This window comes from Anomalospiza imberbis, chromosome 37 (genome assembly GCF_031753505.1).
Source record: "Anomalospiza imberbis isolate Cuckoo-Finch-1a 21T00152 chromosome 37, ASM3175350v1, whole genome shotgun sequence".
Lineage (NCBI taxonomy): Eukaryota > Metazoa > Chordata > Aves > Passeriformes > Viduidae > Anomalospiza > Anomalospiza imberbis.
In genome coordinates, this window is record NC_089717.1 from 626,436 (window position 1) to 646,117 (window position 19,682).

The following is a 19,682-nucleotide window of genomic DNA, read 5'->3' on the forward strand; positions in this document are numbered from 1 at the left end:
AAGAGTATCGCCAGGCCACAAGAGCTGATGGCGCAGCTCATAATACGGGCCAGGGCTCGTCTGCAAGTACTAGCGGGTTGTGACTTCACATGTATCCACCTCCCCATCAAAACATCCACGGGGAAAATGACCAAGGAGACCTTTGAACACCTTCTCAGACAAAATGAAAATTTGCAGTTTGCTCTAGACAGCTTCTCAGGCCAAATTCAAATTGGGCATCCTGGCCATCATCTGTTCAACACAGAGTTCAAAATATTGCCAAAAGAATTGCAAAGTAAAAAGCCACTCAAAGCACTGACAGTGTTCACAGATGGGTCAGGGAAGTCCCACAAGTCAGTAGTGACTTGGAAGGACCCAGAGACTCAGTTATGGGAATCAGATGTTAAAGTAGTGGAAGGTTCCCCACAAGTAGCTGAGTTGGATGCTGTCGTGAGGGCTTTTAAAAAATTAGATCAACCTTTTAATCTAGTCACAGATTCGGCATATGTGGCAGGAGCAGTGTCTATAGCTGAACATGCAGTTGTAAAAGAGGTCCCAAATCAGGTCATCTTCAGGTTGCTCACAGAATTAGTACACCTGGTTTCTAACCATGAGCATCCCTTTTATGTGGTACATGTGAGGTCACACACGGATCTCCCAGGCTTTATGGCCGAAGGGAACCGCAGAGCAGACGCCTTGGCAGCCCCAGTACAGCTGGGAGGCCAGCCAAACATAGTCGAGCAGGCCAGGCTCAGCCATCAGCAGTTCCATCAAAATGCCCCAGGTCTGGTACGCCAGTTCCATCTGTGGCGTGACCAAGCCAGGGAAATTGTGGCCTCATGCCCCAACTGTCAGGAGACATCTTTACCAACACTGGGAGCAGGTGTGAATCCCAGAGGCCTCCGCAGATGTGAGGTATGGCAGATGGATGTCACCAAAGTCCCTGAACTGAGGAAGCTCAGGTATGTCTATGTAACCGTGGACACCTTCTCGGGAGCGGTTTTTGCCTCAGCCCACATAGGGGAAAGGGCCACAGACGTGAGAAAACACCTCATACACGCCTTTGCTACTTTGGGGGTCCCAGCCACAATAAAAACTGATAATGGTCCAGCATATACTTCCAGGGTGCTCAGTAACTTCCTGCAGGAATGGGGGGTCCAATATAAAACCGGGATTCCTCACTCCCCCACCGGCCAGGCCATAATAGAGAGGACTCATCAGAGGTTGAAGCAGGTCCTCCGGAAGCAGCAGGGAGATGTGCGAGTGCTGTCACCGCACGAGAGGCTCTGCAAGGCCTTGTTTACCATCAATTTCCTAAATTGCTCTTTTGACAGGCAAGAACTGCCAGCCCTGAGACATTTCAAACAACATCAGGAGCTCCAGCCAGAGGAGAGGCCTCCAGTATTAGTGAGGGATCCAGACTCTAAAGAAATCCAGGGTCCATTCCCACTTTTGTCTTGGGGATGGGGATATGCCTGCGTATCCACGCCCTCAGGAGTCAAGTGGATCCCCAGGAGGCATGTCAAACCTTACACACCAGGACAGTCAGTGAGTCGGAGCAATACAGTGCCAGTGGATGCAACCGATGATCCCACCAACCAAGGGGTTGCATCCAGTCGCAGACACCGCAGAAAAGGGAGAGACTCAGCATCTCCCTAAAAAGGACTTTTCCCACATCTACCTCAGACCGTATATGTCTCCAGGCCGTGTTTATAATAAAGTTGTTGTCCCAGTTCCCCTATCCCCAAACACCCAGGAAAAAAGCAGCACCAGTACCATCCCGAGGCCCTCTCCATCTACAAAGCAGTCACAGCAGCAGAAGAAGCTAGGAGAAGAGGCCACTGCGCAAGAATCCAAACAGAAACAACTGTCTTTTTTATATTATTTAAAGCAGGAAATTGTTGCATCCTGGGTTTGGGTTCAAATTATGGGTTTTTCCTTTGTTAGTTTTCCAGTTCTTTGTACCCTCGTGCATCCCCCGGGTTTTTCCCTACTCCTGTGGTTTCCATGCCCGTCTTCCCGTTCTCGCGGTCCCACTCACCCCAAAGTCCCGTGTCCGCCCCTGCCGTGTTCCCATTGGTCGCTGTAGTACACGTCATCACCGCGATGTCTGTACCCACTGGGCGGGAGGGCTCCCCGTCCGCCCTGTCCCTTCCCTATTTCATCCCACTCCTCGGCATGCTCGAGGCCATTTGCGTCCGTGCGAAGCTGGGAGCGGCTGCAGCTTTTCCACCACAGCTCTTGCAGCCAATAAAGCATCCAGCCGCCATGCGGACGGATTTGGGCGAATTCCCTGCCTCTTTGTTTCTTCCCTCGCGCCGACGGCGAAGCGCGGCCAACAGCCCACCCCGGAGCGCGGACGCAAAAGCGCCCGGAAACTGCGGTGAGCCCCGGCCCCGACGAAAAGCTGAGACGCCCAAGCCGGGTGCTCAAGAACTGATCGGGGCCGAGAAAAGTAACGCGAATCCGTGCTTATTTTATGCTGTGGAACTGTGTAATTACTGCTTCATTTTTAAATTGTTAATTGTCCTAATTCTCTTCATCTTTTTTTCTAACAAAAAGAGGGTAAATTGTGGTCACATTTTAGTTGAATGGTATGCTCTGTCTCACCCCTCGAAAATGTATGGTCTATTCCAAGCCTGTGACCCTCCCTGCAGTGTCCTGTGTCTGTAATCCCATTGGCCCAATCTGTTCCGCGCCCACTTTGAATCTCCCTGTTCAGTGTGCCGGGGGGGACGGGACTCTCTCTCTTTGCCGGCTCTCCTGGCTGGTGCCCACTCAGCCCCTCTCTCCCCCTCCCCTTTCTCCCCTCACTCCCCTTTCCCTCCCTCTCCCTCAGAAACCATGCGGCCTCCCGGAGGTAGGACCCCCAATAAACCCTCATCTAATTAGCACCCTCAGAAGCCGTGTGGAGTCTCCTTGCCTGCCTGCTGCTACCAGCGAACTCACAACTTGGGGGGCCCCCAAGCAACACCCCGGAGTGTTCCCCCCAAACGCGCCGCAACAAATGGTGCCCAATGCCTGGCACGAGAATCGACGACCCTGAGACCAGCACTGCCCCGCCGGTACAGCGCAGAACCCCGCGGAACACCGCTTCAGCACCGCCTCCAGCACCGCGCAGTGGCCGCGCCGGGCCGCAGCCATGGCCCTGTGTGGCCCCGTCACCATCGTGCAGATGTCCCGCGATCCCACCACCGCCAGCCGGCATGGCCCAGGCACAGCGTGACCCCAGTGCGGCGCGGCCGCGGCGCAGGCCCGGCCCACAGCAACCCTGCCGCTGTGCACACCTGCCCCAGCACCCAGAGAAGCCGCACAGAGCGCACCAGTTTGGGGTTCCCCCAAGCACGCCACAACAAAATCATTAATTCTACCCCAAATCCCTTAATTCTGCACCTAATCCCTTAATGCTGGCTCAAGTCCCATTAATCCCAACCAGAATTCCTTAATTCTACCCCATATCCCAGAAATCTGACCAAAATCCCACCAATTCTGCATCAAATCTCTTAACTACAGCCCAAATCCCTTAATGCCAACCAAAATCCCAGTAGTTTCAACTCAAGTTCATTAATCGTAGTCAAAATCTATCAATTCTGGCTCAAAAGCCTTAATTCTACCCCAAATCCCTCAGTTCTGACTCAAATTCCATTAACTCCAACAAAAATCCCATTATTTCTACCCCCAATCCCTTCATTCTGCACCAAATCCCTTAATTCTGGTTAAATTTCTATGAATTCTGCACCAAATCCCTTAATTCCAGCCTAAATCCCATTAATTCCAGCCCAAATCCCATTAATTCCAGCCCAAATTGCATTAACTGTGATTCCAATTCCACTGATTTTGCCTCAAATTCCCTTAATTCTGCAACAAAATCCCACCAATTCCAACCAAATTCCCATTAATTCTAGTCCAAATCCCATTAATTCTGGTCCAAATCCCATTAATTCTGGCCCGAATCCCATTTATTCTGCACCAAAGTCCTGACCTAAACCCTGAATCCTGAGCAAATTCCGTTCGTTCGCCCCGGAATTCCTTCATTCTGCCCCAAACCCCATTAATTCCCTAAATTTGGCCAAAATCCTGGAATTCTGCCCCAAACCCCATTAAATTCTCACCCAGATTTTTAAATTCTGCCCCAAATTCCCTAAATTCTGCCTCAAATCCCCTAATGCTGACCAAAATCCCACTAATTTTACCCAAATCCCATAATTCTGGCTCAAATTTTGTTAATCCTTCCCTAAATCCCTCAACTCCCACCAAAATCCCAAATTCTGAACCAAAGCCCCAAAATTTCGACTGAATCCTTTAATTTTAGCTGAAATTCCATTAAACCTGGCTCAAATCCCATTAATCCTGACCCAAATCCCATTAATCCTGACCCAAATCCCCTTAGTTCTCCCTGAAACCCCCAAATTCTGACTGAAATCCCATTATTCCACCCCAAATCCCATAAATTTTACCTCAAATTCATTTAGATCTGCCCAGATTGCTTAATTCTGACCCAAATCCCATTAAATCCCCCCCCCACCAAATCCCAATATTTGGTCCCGAATTTTGCCTAAATCCCTCAATTCCGACCCAAATCCTTTAATCCTGACTGAAACCCCATAAAATTCCCATAAAAACCCAGGAAATTCTCACCCCAAATCCCCGAATTCCAAAGACTCGGAAACCCCAAATCCCCCCCAAATCCCCCCCAAATCCTCCCCGGGATCCCCCAAACCCATTCCAAGACCCCCCAGACCCTCCCCAGGTGCCCCAAAACCGAGTCCAGACCCGCCAAAATCCCCCCAAGACCCCCCAAATCTCCCCAAAATCCCTCGGAGGTCCCTCCAAATCCCCCAAAATCCCCCCAGGACCCCCCATATCTCCCCCAAATTCCCCCCAGACCCTTCCAGGACCCCCCAACCCCCCCCCCAGAACCCCAAAATTCCTCGTATTTCTCCCCAAACCCCTCGAAATCCCCCAGATCCTCCCCAGAGACCCCCAAAATTCCCCCAAATCCCCCCCGGGATCCCCTCAAATTCACTCAATCCTCCCCAGACCCCCCAAATCCCCCCCCAAGACCCCTCAAAACTGCCCCGGATCCCACCAAAACCCCAAATTCCTCCCCAGTGCCCCCCAAATCCCCCCCAGGACTCCCAAACCCCATTAATTGCCCCCCAAATCCCCCCACACTCCCCCAGGATCCCCGGAATCCCCCCCAGGATCCCCCAAATCCCCCCATTTCCCCCCACGCCCCGCCAGGACCCCCCAAATTCTCCCCAAATCCATCCCAGACCCTCCAAATCCCCCCATTTCCCCCCAAAACCCGTTCATTTCCCGCCATACCACCTCAAGCCCCCCAGAACCGCCCAAATCTTCCTCAAATCCATCTCAGATCCCCCAAACGTTCCCCAAGGACCCCCCAGTCCCCCCAAGGACCCCCCAAATCCCGCTAGTTCACCCCCAAATCCCCCCCAGGACCCCCGAATCCTCCCCAAATCCAGCCCAGACCCCACAAATCCTCCCCAGGACCCCCGAATCCGCCCCAAATCCCCCCCAGGACCCCCCAGATCCCGTTAATTCCCCCCCAGTCCCCCCCAAATCCCCCTCAAGCCCCCCCAAATTCTGCCCCAATTCCCCCCTCGCCCCCCCCGCCCCTCGCCCCGCCCCCTCCCGCGCAGGCCCCGCCCCCCGCGCAGGCCCCGCCCCCTGCCCGCGTTACCCGCGCTCGGCCCTCACGGCGCCGCCGCCGCCATCTTGGACCCGCCGGCCACGCCCCCGCCCCGGCCACACCCCCTTAAAGGCGCCGCGTCCGTTTATCCACACAGACCACACCCCCTTCATGACGTCATCTCGCGAGACATCCGGCGCGGACACCGCAGACCACGCCCACAAACGGGCGGGGCCGTACACGTAAACAAAAGGCGGAGTTTATTGAGGGAGTAAAGGGGCGTGGTCTGAGCGCGAAAGGGGCGGGGTTTGGGGGGCGGGGGGCGTGGCCGTGCCGGTGGGCGGGGCTAATCCGAGTCCGAGAGCACGATGATCTCCTCGGGGTCGCACTGGGTTCCCACGCTGGTCTGGGGGGAGGGGGCGTGGGGGTCCTGAGGCCCGGGACCCCCGGGGGGACCCCAGGGGATTTGGGGGGGTCCGGGGTCACCCCAGGGGATTCTGGGCACCTCAGACCCCCCGGGAGCCCCCAAAGTTCTCCCAGATTGACCCTGGGGACCCCCAAAACCTCTCGGGACCTCCCAAATCCTCCCCAGGACCCCCAAAAATCACCTCAGGGCCCCCAAAAATCACCTCAGGATCCCCCAAATCCTCCCCAGGACCCGCAAAAATCCCATCAGGGTCCCCCAAAATCCCCTCAGGATCCCTCAAATCCTCCCCAGGACCCCCCAAAAATCATCTCAGGACCCCCCAAACCCTTCCCAAATCCGCAGAGACCTATGAGTTCCACCCCAGAGCCCCCAGAATTTCCCCAATTCCCCCCTAAATCCCCCTCAACCTCCCCCAGATCCCCTCAGGACCCCCCGAAATCCCTCAGATCCTCCTCAAAATGCCTCAAATTCCCCCAGAACCGCCCCAAAACCCCCCCCAGAGACCCCCAAATCCCTCCCAGGACCCCCCAGATCTCCCCCAAACCCATCTCAGACCCTCCAATTCCCCCCCAGGACGCCCCAAATCCCGCCAGGACCCCCCAAATCCTACCCGAATCCCCCCCAGGACCCCCAGAATTCCCCAAATCTTTCCCCAAATCCCCCCAGAAACCCCCCAAACCCCCCCAATCCCCCCAGGACCCCCAAACCCCCCCCCTCACCTTGCAGGCCCGGGGGGCTGCCCGGGGGGGGCTCCCCTGGGAGGAGCTCACCAGGTCCCCCCCGGGGGAGTCGGCGCGGGTGGAGTCAGGCAGGGGGGAGGGGGGGGCGCCCCCAAAATCCGGCCCCTCCCCCTCCGAGCCCCCCCCAGGCACCGCTGGGCTGGGGGGATGGGGGGGGGGAGCAGGGTTAGACCCCCCAAAACCAGACAGGGAACCCCAAAATGCACCCCAGGGACCCCAAAAATCCACCTGGGAACACCAAAAATCAACCAGGGACTCCAAAATCCACCTGGAACCCCAAAAATCAACCAGGGACTCCAAAATCCACCTGGAACCCCAAAAATCAACCAGGGACTCCAAAATCCACCTGGAACCCCAAAAATCTCCCCCAGAATCCCCCAAATCCAGACCTGGAAACCCTAAGTCCCCCCCAGGTCCCCGTCAAGCCTCCCAGAATTTCCCCAATCTCCCCCAAAATCCCCCCCAACCCCCCCCCGGGACCCCTCAAACCGCCCCAAATCCCCCCCAGCCTCCCCATAACCACTCTTAGCCCCCCCTCAGACCCCCAAACCCCCTCGGGACCCCCCAAAATCCCCCCAAACCCCCCCGTTCCCTGCCCCCCTCACCTGCCCCCCCCGGGTGGCTCCGTCCGGCCCCGTTTCCTGGGGGGGGGTCCCGGGGGGGTCGCGGCCCCTCCCCCATTGAGGGAGGTGGAGCTGATGGCGGCGCCCGCCCCTCCCCCCAGCGCGGCCCTGGGGGGGGAGGGGCAGGGAGAGGGGGGGGAGGGGCGCTTGTGGCCCCCCCGCGCCCCCAAATCCAGCTGGAAGGGGGGAGGGGGAGGGGAGGAGGGGGAGGGGGGCGTGGCTTTGGGCGTGGCCTCGGAGCCGCCCAGGGCGGGGGGAGGGGAGGGGGAGGGCGAGGGGGGAGGGGTCTCCGCCGGCTCCACAGGGAAAGTTTCGATTTCCAGCACGAAAAGTTCGGGTTTTGGGGGGGGGAGGGGCTCGGGACCCCCACCGGGACCCCCCCCCTCCCCCTCGGCCGCGGTGGGGGGGAGGGGCAGCGCCGGGACCCCCCGGATCAGCCGCACCTGGGGGGGGAGGGGAGTTAGAGAGGGGGGAGGGGCGGGGACCCACCCAGGACACCCCTCCCGAGGATCCCCAAATAGCCCCCCAGGACCCCCCAAAATTCTCCCCAGGATCCCCCAAAATTCCCCCCAAAATCCCACCCAAGATCTCAGAATTCCCTCCCGAGGACCCCAAAAATATCCTCCCCACATCCCCAAACTTTTAACCCCAAGAGCCCACAAACCCCCCCCCCCCAAATTCCCCCCAAAATCCCCAACTTCTGTCCTAAAATTCTTCCCCCAAAAGCCTCGAAAACCCCCCTGGATCCCCCAAATTCTTCCCCCCAGAATCTCCCTCAGAGCCCCCAAATCCGCCAGAATTCCCAAATTCACCCCCCTAAATTTCCTCCACCAAGCGCCCCAAAACCCCCAAATTCTGCCCCAAATTTCTTCTCCTCAAAACCCCCACAAAGATGTCCAAAATTCTCCTGCAGAACCCCCAAATTCTGTCCCCAGTCCCTTCCCCCCAGCACCTCAAAATCCCCCAAATCCCCCCAAATGTGACCCCTAGTCCTCCCCAAATCCCTCCCAAAATCCTTCCCCCAAAATCCCCCAGAATTCCCAAAATTCCCCCAAATCCCCCCAGAATTCCCAACCCCCCAGCCCACACCCTGCGTTGCCGTGGCTTCTCTTCCTTCCTCCTCCTCCTCCTCCTCAGTCTGCTCCTCCTCCTTGACCTTCACCCGCCCTTCAGCCTCAGAGGATTCTTCTTCTTCCTCTTCCTCCTCCTCCTCTTCCTCCTCATCCTCTTCATCTTCCTCCTCCTCCTCATCTTCTTCTTCCTCTTCTTCTTCGTCCTCCTCTTCCTCTTCTTTCTTCCTCTGTGGATGAAGAATTTTTAGGGGGGGCTCCCCTTTTCCCAGCCTTCCTCCTCCTCCTCTTCCTCCTTTTCCTGCCCTTCCTTCTTCACTTCCTTCTCCTTTTCCTGCTCTTCCTCCCCCAATTCTTCCTCCTTCTCCCAACCTTCCTCCTCCTCTTCCTCTTCCCACTTCTCCTTTTCCTCTCTTCTTCCTCCTTTTCCTGCTCTTCTTCCTTCACTTCCTTCTCCTTTTCCTAGCCTTCCTCCTCTTCTTCCTCCTCCTTTCCTTGCCCTTCTTTCTTTTCCTTCCTCTTCCTTCTCTTTTTCCTTTCCCTGCTCTTCCTCCTCCCTCTTCCTCCTCTCCCTCTGCCTTTTCCCACTCTTCCTCCTCTTCCTCCCTTTCCTGCCTTTCTTCCTCTTCTTCCTTTCCCTCTTCCTTTTCCTCCTCTTCCTCTTTTCTAAGCCCTTCCTCCTCCCCTTTCTCCTCCTCTTCCCTTCCCTGCCCTTTCTTTTCTTCCTCCACCTTTGCTTGTCCTTCCTCATTTTCCTCTTCCTCCTCCTCTTCCCTTTCCTGTCTTTCCTCCTCCATTTCCTCCTCCTTTTCCTGCCTTCGCTCCTCCTTTTCTTCTTCCTCATTCTCTTCCTCCTCTTCCTCAATGCCTTCCTTCTTCCCTTCCTCCTCCTCCTCGGCCCCATTTCCCATCCCCCTCCCCACCTTTGTTCTTGCCTCCCATTCCCATTCCCCAACTTGGCTCCCATTTCCATTCCCATTTCCCACCTTGGTTCCTGTTTCTGTTCCCATTTCCTATTTCCCCACCTTCGTTCCTGTTTCAGTTTCTGTTTCCGTTCCCCTTCCCCCACCTTGGTTCCTGTTTCCCGTTTCTGTTCCCGTTCCCCCCACCTTGGTACCTGTTCCCATTTTCTGTCCCCCACCTTGGTTCCCATTTCCCGTTGCTGTTCCCATTTCCCATTCCCATTTCACACCTTGATTCCCATTCCCGTTTCCTGTTCCCATTTCCCACCTTGGTTCCTGTTTCCTGTTCCCGTTCCCATTTCCCATTCCCTCATCTTGGTTCCCATCCCCATTTCCCATTTCCCCACCTTGGTTCCCGTTTCCCGTTTCTGTTCCCATTTCCCATTCCCGTTCCCTGTTTCCCATACCCTGTTTCTGTGTTTCCAGGGCCATTTCTGGGCAGTTTCCCGTCCCCCTGTCCCCTGCTCCCGTGTTTCTGGGGCCGTTTCCCATTCCTTTTCCCATTTCCCATTCCCATTTCCCATTCCCTGTTTCCAGGGCCATTTCCCATTCCTGTTCCCATTTCCTGTTCCCATTCCCACTTCCCATTCCCGTTTCCCATTCCTTGTTCTCCTGTTCTCTGTTTCCATACCCTGATCCTGCGTTTCCAGGGCCATTTCCTGTTCCCGTTCCCTTTCTCATTCCCATTCCCTTTTTCCCTTGTAGCCTGTTCCCACGTTTCCAGGGCCATTTCCCATTTCCCGTTCCCATTTCCCGTTCCCATTTCCCGTTTTGCCGTTTTCTGTACTGTGCTCCTGTGTTTCCAGGGCCGTTTCCCATTCCCGTTTCCCGTCCCCGTTCCCATTTCCCATTCCCCATTCCCCATTCCCGTACCCCGTTCCCATGTTTCCGTTCCCGTTTCCTGTTTCCCATTCCCCGTTCCCCGTTTCCCGTACCACACTCCCTCGTTTCCATTCCCGTTCCTGTTCACGTTTCCCCGTTCCCATTCTCCCGTTTCCTGTACCCTGTTCCCCCATTTCCCATTCCCGGTTCCTGTTCCCCGTTTCCCCATTTCCTGTACCCTGCTCTCCCGTTTCCCATTCTCTGTTTCCCCATTTCCCGTACTGTGCTCCTTCGTTCCCGTTCCTGGTTCCTGTTTCCTGTTCCCGTTTCCCTGTTGACCCTGTACCCTGCTCCCCCTTTTCTGTTCCCCGTTCCCCGTACTGTGCTCCCCCATTTCCGTTCCCGTTCCCATTTCCTGCTCCCATTTGCCGTTTCCCTTTCCTGTCTCCCGTCTCCCTGTTTCCATACCCCGCTCCCCTATTTCCATTCCCATTTCCCGTTTCCCGTTCCCATTTCCCGTTTACCGTTCCCATTTGCTATTTCCCATTCCTGTTTCCCCGTTCCCGTACCCCGCTCCCGCGTTTCCGTTCCCGTTTCTGTTCCCGTTTCCCTGCCTCCGTTCCCATTTCCCTGTTTCCGTTCTCATTCCCGTACCCCGCTCCTGTGTTTCCATTCCTGTTCCCCACTCCCGCGTTTCCGTTCCCATTTCCGCTCCCGTTTCCCGTTCCTGTACCCCGCTCCCCTTTCCGTTCCCATTTCCGCTCCCATTTCCCGTTTCCCATTCCCGTACCCCGCTCCCGTGTTCCCGTTTCCGTTCGCGTTTCCAATTTCCGCTCTAGTTTCCCCGTTTCCCCAGTACCCCGCTCCCGCGTTTCTGCTCCCGCTGTTTCCGGGCCGTGCCGCTCTCACGGTTCCGCTCCTGGCGCTGGGCGAAGCGGGCGATGACGTCGTCCAGCCGGGCCAGGGCCAGGCGCCGGTTCCGCCGCAGCCGCTGCGCCAGCTCGGGGTCCGACAGCGCCGGGTCCATGCCTGGGGGACCCCAAAATCCCAAATTTCCCAAAATCCCAAAAATTCCCAATCCCAAAATCCCAAATTTCCCAAAATACCAAATCCCCAAAATCCAAAATCCTCAAATCCCGCAATCCCAAAAATTCCCAATCTCAAATCGCAGAATCCCAAATCCTGAAATTCCCACTCCCAAAATCCCAAATCCCCAAAATCCCAAATTTCCCAAAATCCTCAAATCCCAAAATCCCAAAAATTCCCAATCCCAAATCCCAGAATCCCAAATTGCAAATCCCAAAATCCCCAAAATCCCAGATTTCACAAAATCTGAAAACTCCCAAATCTAAAAATCTTGCAATCCCAAATCCCGGAATTCCAAATCCCAAAATCTTGAAATCCCAAATCCCGGAATTCCAAATCCCAAAATTTCCAACCCCAAACTCCCAAATCCCCAAAATCCCAAATTTCCGAAGTCCCAGATCCCGGAATCTCGAAATCTAAATCCTGAAATCCCGAGATCCCAAGTCCTAAAATTTCCAACCCAAAAATTCCAAATCCCAAAACTCCCAAACCTCAAAATCCCATAATCCCAAACCTCAGAATTCCAAACCCCAAAATCCCAAATAAAAATAATTCTCAACCCCAAAATCCCAAAATTCAAAATCCCCAAATTCCCAACCCCAAAATTCCAATTTCCAGACCCACCCCATCCCCATTTCCTCTTCACCCTCTTCCCATTTTCCACCCCATTTTTCTGCCCCTTATTCCATTTTCCATCTTCATCCTGCTTTTTTCCCATTTTCCACCCCATTTTCTGTTCCTTATTCCATTTCCCACCATTCCCCTCCCATTTTTCCCATTTCCCACCCATTTTTTCCTACTTTCCGCCCATTTTTTCCCATCTCCCCCACTTCCCCTCCCTTATCACCTTGCCCCATCCCATTTTCCCTCTCATTTCACGTTTTCCTCATTTCCCCTCTCATTTTTCCCACTTTCCCCATTCCCCCACCATTCCCCATTTTCCCCTTTTTCCTCGTCTCCCCTCCCATTTTTTCCTTTCCCCCATTTCCCATTTTCTCCATTTTCTCCATTCCCCTCCCATTTTCTCCCATTTTCCCCCATTTTCCCTATTTCCTCTTCCATTTTCCCCCCGTTTTTCCCCATTTTCCCGTTTCCCCCCTTTACCTGGCCGGAACTGGTCGCTGAGGTGGCTGCCCAAGTTGTACCCCATTTTTCTCCCATTTTTCCCCCATTTCCCCATTTTCCCCCCGTTTTCCCCCGTTACCTGGCCGGTACTGGTCGCTGAGGTGGCTGCCCAAGTTGTACCCCATTTTTCTCCATTTTTCTCCCATTTTTTTTCCCCCATTTCCCCCGTTTTCCCCGTTACCTGGCCGGTACTGGTCGGTGAGGTGGCTGCCGAAGTTGTAGACCAGGTCGAGGTGGCGCCGCTCCTGCAGGCGGTTGCCCACCTCGCGGAACGCCTCCTGGGCCATGTTCTCCATCTGCCGCCGGCCCAGCCCCAGCCCGTGGCGCGCGCTGGCGCCGCGGATCTCGCGCAGGATGTCCGAGTAGTCGGGGAAGGCGTCGGGCCGGTTGATGAAGCGCTCGATGCTGCGGTTCACCTCGGGGTAGCGCGTGCCGCGGAAGCGGATGCGCTGCCTCCAGCACGCGCCCCGTCAGGCTGCTGCAGTCCTTGAGCTGGCAGAGGCGGCGGAAGATGCGCATCATCCTCCTCTTGAGGCGGTTCTCCTGCAGGTACGGCGAGTCGGCGCTGTCCAGCTCGGCCAGGTCCAGCTCGCGCTCCTGCAGCCGCCGGATCTCGCCGGCGTAGACGCGCAGCAGGTGCTCCAGGTGCCGGATCTGCCGCCGCGAGCCGCCCGTGCGCCGCGGGGAGCCCTCGGAGGCGCCGGCCGGCTGGGACGGGGCGCTGGGATTGCCGGGTGGAGCGCCGGGATACTGGGATGGGGCGCTGGGACACTGGGATGGGGCGCTGGGATTGCCAGATGAACTGCCAGGATACTGGGATGGAGCGCCGGGACACTGGGAGGATCCGCCGGGATACTGGGATGAGGCGTTGGGATACGGGGAGGAGTTGCTGGGATGCTGGGAGGAGGCACTGGGATCGGCGGATGAACCACCGGGATAGTGGGACGAGGTGCTGGAGCACCAGGATGAACCATTGGGATACTGGGATGGAGCGCCGGCATCGCTGGACGAAGCGCTGGGATACTGGGATGGAGCGCTGGGATACTGGGAAGAGCCCCCAGGGCGCTCCGGAGAACCAGCAGGACACTGGGAGGAGCGCTGGGGATACTGGGATGGATCCCCGGCGGGATACTGGGATGAACTGGTGGCGCACTGGGACTGCTCAGCTCCGTCGGGATGCTGGGACGAGCCGGGCGGGCACCGGGAGGCGCCGGGGGGATGCTGGGATGAACCAGGGAGGCACTGGGAGGCACTGGGAGGGCACTGGGATGAACCGGGAGGATACTGGGATGAACTGGGAGGATGTTGGGATGAGCTGGGGGGATGCTGGGACGCTCCGTCGGGACACTGGGACGCGCCGTCGGGACACTGGGACGCTCCGTCGGGATACTGGGACGCTCCGTCGGGATACTGGTGGGAACTGGGCGGGCACTGGTGCGCGGCGGGCAGGGCGTGCAGCGGGAGGCGGCGGCGCAGCGCGCGCGCCTTGAGCACGGTGCAGAGCTCGTTGATGTAGACGTAGACCTTGCGGCGCCGGCCCCGCACGCGCCGCAGCAGCCGGCCCAGAATGTTCCGGAACTCAGCCGAGCCCCGGAAGTCGGGGTGGGCGCGCAGGTGCCGCGAGCTCAGGAACGGCAGCACCTCGGGGTGCTCCTGCGTCAGCGGCGCACACAGCGACAGGAACTGCGGGGAAACGGAACACCCGCGTCACACCTGGGCACACCTGGGCACACCTGGGCACACCTGGGCACATCTGGATACACCTGGGCACAGCTGAGATACATGTGAGATACACCTGGGCACACCTGGATACACCTGGGCACAGCTGAGATACATGTGAGATACACCTGGGCACACCTGGATACACCTGGATACACCTGAGATACATGTGAGATACACCTGGGCACACCTGGATACACCTGGGCACAGCTGAGTTATACCTGGGCACACCTGGGATACACCTGGACACACCTGGACACACCTGGATACATGTGAGATACACCTGGGCACACCTGGGATACACCTGGGTACACCTGAGATACACCTGGGCACAGCTGAGTTATACCTGGGCACACCTGGAGCACACCTGGGACACACCTGGATACACCTGGGACACACCTGGATGCACCTGGGACACACCTGGATGCACCTGACGTGCACCCAGGACACACCTGGGGTGAAACTGGACACACCCAGCACACACCTGGGCACCCCTGGGCTCACCTGGGCACCCCTGGGCCACACAGCACACACCTGAGACCACACCTGGGCACCCCTGGGTCACAGCTGGGCACAGCTGGGTCACAGCTGGGCACACCTGAGACCACACCTGGGCTCACCTGGGGCCACACCCTGACACACCTGGGCACACCCTCACACACCTGAGGCCACACCCGGGCACACCTGGGCACACCTCTACACACCTGAGGCCACACCCTGACACACCTGAGGCCACACCTGGGCCCCTCCCCCTCACCTGCTGGAACAGCCGCTCGTTCTCCTCCCAGAAGGCGCCGCCCCTCCCCCCCCCGGCCCCGTTCGGGGGGAGAGGGGCGGGGCTGGGGGCGGGGCTGGGGGAGGGGCTGGGGCTGGGGGAGGGGCCTTGCTCCTCCTCGTCGTCGTCCAGGACGATGATTGGCTGGGGGGGGGCGGCCATGAGGACCCCGGGACCCCCGAGATGGGGGGGGAGGGGCGCGGTCAGCGGGGAGGCCTGGGGGGGAGGGGAGAGGGGGGAGGGGTCAGGGGAGGACCCCAGAAATCCCCCCCAATTCCCCTCCCCCACCCCAAAACCTCACCCAGCTCCCCCCCCCCGAACTCCGCCCCTCCCCCCCCGAACCCAAAATTCCCCTCCGGCCCCAACTTTCGCCTTCCCCCCCCCCAATCCCGCCTCCCCTCCCCCCCCCCCGCACCCCCGAACCCCAAATTCCGCCTCCCCTCCCCCTCCCGCCCCCTCAGGCTCCCCCAAATTCCCCCAAATTCCCCTCAAACCCCCCAGACTCCCCCTCCCCCCGCAGCCCTCCCTGACCCCCCGCGCCCTCCCCATCCCGCGCCCCTCACCTCCCCCACCGCCCTCCCTCCCCTCCCCCCCCGGACCCCGCGAATTTGCCCAAATCCGCCGAATTTGCCCCAAACCCCCCCCGGGCGCCCCCTCCCCTCACCGCCTTGGCCCCGCCCCCTCTCGCGCAGGCCCCGCCTCCGGCCCAGCCCCCCGGGCAGGCCCCGCCCCCCCCGCGCTCACCGGACCCGCGCGGCTCCGCCGGCGCCGCCGCCACCGAGCGGCCGCGGCCGCGCACTGCGCAGGACCGGAAGTGCCGCCCCGCGCCGGCCCGGCCGAGCGGGCGCCGCCATGACACCGTACAAAGAAAGGGGCGTGGTCACCCCACCGACCAATCGGAGCGCGCCGCTTCATCCGGGGATCCGCGCCGCCGAGCCGGGCGCCGCCATCTTAACGTGCGGCGCGCCTCGGGACCCCGCCCCTTTAACCCTCGCGGCCCCGCGCGCGTTTCCCGGCGCTTTGCGCCGTTCCCTCTGCCTCACCGGACAGGGCAGCGGCTGCCGGTCCCGCGCCATCGCGGAGACGGCCGGGAAGGCGGAGCCGCGCAGGCGCGGACGTGGAGCACAAGATGGCCGCGCTACGGCGGCCGTGAGGCGCCCCGCCCCGCAAGGCGAAAGCGCGGCAAGATGGCGACCGGCATGTCGCCGTACGGGCTCAGCCAATCAGCTCGCCGCATTCTGACAGCAGGGCGCCGCCATTGCGGATAAACACGTGACATCGGCAGCCAATCGGCTCCGTAGAAATGCGATTATTTATTGGTTGTTGCGTTAAAAAGGCGGGAACTAGGGAAGATGGCGTCACTTCCGGTTGGCCTGGGCGGTGCCGATCATGCACTCGTTCACCTGGGGGGAGGGGCGGGCTCGGAAAAGGCCAGAATCCCCCCGAACCCACCGCACAAACCCTCGAAACCCCCAAAACACCCCAAACCACCCCAAAAACACCCCAAAAACCGCACCCGGGAGCCCCAAATCCCCTTGGACCCCCCAAACCAACCCAGAACCCCCAAATCCCCCTGGAACCCCAAAGATACCCAGGGACCCCCAACCCTCCCAGAACCGCCCAAAAATGTCCCCAGGAGCCCCCCAAACCCTCCTGGGAGCCCCAAAACTTCCCCTGGGAGCCCCCGGCGTTGCCCCGGGAGCCCCGAGCCCGCCCCGGCCCCTCCCCCACCTTGCTGGCGAAGCGCAGCGAGTTCAGCGACTCCCCGAAATTCTCCTCCAGGGGCGAGATGGTCACAAACATCAGCCTGGGGGGACAGGTCACACCCCAAAATAACCCCCAATACACCCCAAAAATAACACCAAAAACATCCCAAAAATAACCCAAAAATAATCCCAAAACACCCCCAAATACACCCCAAAAACATCCCAAAAATAACCCCAAATACACCCGAAATAACCATAAAAACATCCCGAATACACCCAAAAATAACCCCAAAACACCCCCAAATAACACCCCAAAAATAACCCCAAAAACATCCAAATACACCCCAAAATAACCCAAAAACACCCCAAAAAACATCCCAAATACACCCCAAAAACATCCCAAAAATAACCCCAAAACACCCCCAATACACCCCAAAAATAACCCCAAAACACCCCCAATACACCCAAAAATAACCCCAAATACACCAAAAAAACCCCAAAAACATCCCAAAAATAACCCCAAAAAACCCCCCAAATACACCCAAAATACAGCCAGAACACCCCCAAAATAATCCCAAAATAACCCCAAATACACCCAAAAAAACCCCAAAAACATCCCAAAAATAACTCAAACACCCCCAAACACACCCAAAATAATCCCAAAATAACCCCAAATACACCCCAAAAACATCCCAGATAACCCCAAAAATAACCCCAAAACCATCCCGAATACACCCCAAAAATAACCCCAAAAACACCCCCAAAACACCCCAAAATAACCCCGAAAATGACCCAAAACCAACCCAAAAACTACCCAAAATAACCCCAAAATTACCCCAAAAGGTCAGAAATAACCCCAAAACCACCCCAAAACCACCGCCGAAACACCCAAAAATAACCCAGAAACAACCCGAAAATAACCCAAAAACAACCCGAAAATAACCCCAAAACACCCCCAAATACACCCCAAAAATAACCCCAAAAACATCCCGAATACACCCCAAAAACATCCCAAAAATAACCCCAAAATTACCCCAAAATAACCCCATGAACACCCCAAAAATAACCCCCAAAAACCCCAAAACACCCCAAAAACACCAAAAAAACCCCAAAAAACCCCAAAAACCCAGAACCCCCCAAAACCACCCCAAAAAAACCCCATGGATGGATTCCGGTGGGTTTGGGATGGGATTTTATGGGGTTTTTATGGGATTTATAGGATTTATGGGTTTTATGGGATTTATGGTTTTTTTATGGGATTTATGGGGTTTTTATGGGATTTATGGGGTTTTTCTAGGATTTATGGGAATTATAGGGGTTTTATGGGATTTATGGTTTTTTTATGGGATTTATGGGGTTTTTATGGGATTTATGGGGTTGATGGGTTTGGGGATTGGAGTGGGTTTGTGGGGGATTCTGGGATTTGGGGACGATTTGGGGTGGGTTTGGGCCAAGATTTGGGATGGGTTTTATGGGATTTTGGGCTGGGTTTCTATGGGATTTTTGAGATGGGATTTTATGGGATTTTGGGCTGGATTTTATGGGATTTTTGGCTGGGGTTTTTATGGGATTTATGGGATTTTTGGGCTGGGTTTTATGGGATCTTGGGAATGGTTGGGCTGGGTTTATGGGATTTTGGAATGGTTGGGCTGGGTTTATGGGATTTTGGGAATGGTTGGGCTGGGTTTATGGGATTTTGGGAATGGTTGGCTAGGGTTTATGGGATTTTGGCTGGGTTTATGGGATTTTGGGAATGGTTGGGCTGGGTTTATGGGATCTTGGGAATGGCTGGGCTGGGTTTATGGGATTTTTGGCTGGGTTTATGGGATCTTGGGAATGGTTGGGCTGGGTTTATGGGATCTTGGGAATGGTTGGGCTGGGTTTATGGGATTTTGGGAATTGCCCACGTACACTTTGGCGTGCCCCCCCAGGCAGTTCTGCAGCAGGAAGGTCAGTTTGCTGTTCCTGTATGGAATGTGCGGCTCCTGCGGGATTTCGGAATTCCAGGGGGATCCCAAACCCTGGCTCTGCCCCCAGATCCAAAGTTTGGCTTCCCCAATCCCACTGTCCCATTCCCACCCCACTTCTCCATCTCCTGTCCCATTTTCCCACCCCAATTCCCATTTCCCCCCCCCAATTCCTATTTTTGATCCAGTTTTCCCATTTTTATCCAATTTTGCCCATCCCAGGCCTCAGTTTCCCATTTTTGATCCCATTTTTATCCCATTTTCCCACCCCAATTCCCTTTTCTCATCCCAATTCCCATTTCTCTGTCCCCAAATCCCTTTTTTCATCCCAAACCCCACAAATCCCAGAAATAATGCCCAAATCCCATAAAAATCCCATAAACGCCCAAATCGGGTTGTTTCACCCCAAACCTTGTGGCAGAGGGTGCAGAGGCTGGAGCTGATGGATTCTCCCATTTCCCCATTCCAAATCCCAGAAATCCCCCAAATTCCCCAAATCATCCCCCAAACCCCACAATGACCCCATCAATGACCCCACAAACCCAATTTTGGGGTTTTTCAGCCCAAACCTCATTGCAGGGGGCGCTGATGCCCAGCCCCGGGGCTGGAGGCCAGAGCTGATGGATTCTGCATCTCCCATTCCCATTCCCCGTTCCCATTCCCATTCCCCGTTCCCATTCCCATTCCCAGTTCCCGTTCCCATTCCCAGTTCCCATTCCCAGTTCCCATTCCCATTCCCAGTTTCCAGTTCCCATTCCCAGTTCCCATTCCCTGTTCCAGTTCCCATTCCCATTCCCAGTTCCCATTCCCAGTTCCCATTCCCATTCCCAGTTCCCCTTCCCAGTTCCCGTTCCCAGTTCCCATTCCCAGTTCCCATTCCCATTCCCCATTCCCATTCCTAGTTCCCAGTTCCCATTTCCAGTTCCCAGTTCCCATTCCCATTCCCAGTTCCCATTCCCAGTTCCATTCCCAGTCCCAGTTCCCATTCCCATTCCCAGTTCCCGTTCCCAGTTCCCATTCCCCGTTCC

The 19,682-nt window shown here is 56.8% G+C and overlaps 2 protein-coding genes and 1 pseudogene across 3 annotated transcripts in view; 1 reads left to right on the forward strand and 2 right to left on the reverse strand.

Annotated features, from left to right (window-relative positions):
• The window catches only part of LOC137464152 (zinc finger protein 154-like), a 450,159-nt gene that overhangs the window by 310,645 nt on the left and 119,832 nt on the right, over positions 1 to 19,682 (reverse strand). The window lies entirely within an intron of this gene.
• Positions 1 to 19,682, forward strand: part of LOC137464123 (zinc finger protein 850-like) — a 466,862-nt pseudogene that overhangs the window by 241,873 nt on the left and 205,307 nt on the right.
• LOC137464172 (death domain-associated protein 6-like) lies at positions 5,885 to 16,057 on the reverse strand. The gene is given in 9 exon segments (XM_068175491.1): positions 5,885 to 6,038; positions 6,779 to 6,938; positions 7,405 to 7,865; positions 8,512 to 8,722; positions 11,136 to 11,305; positions 12,669 to 12,939; positions 12,941 to 14,170; positions 14,964 to 15,197; positions 16,025 to 16,057. Coding segments are annotated over 8 exon segments (2,685 nt in total). The 3' UTR covers positions 5,885 to 6,038; positions 6,779 to 6,863.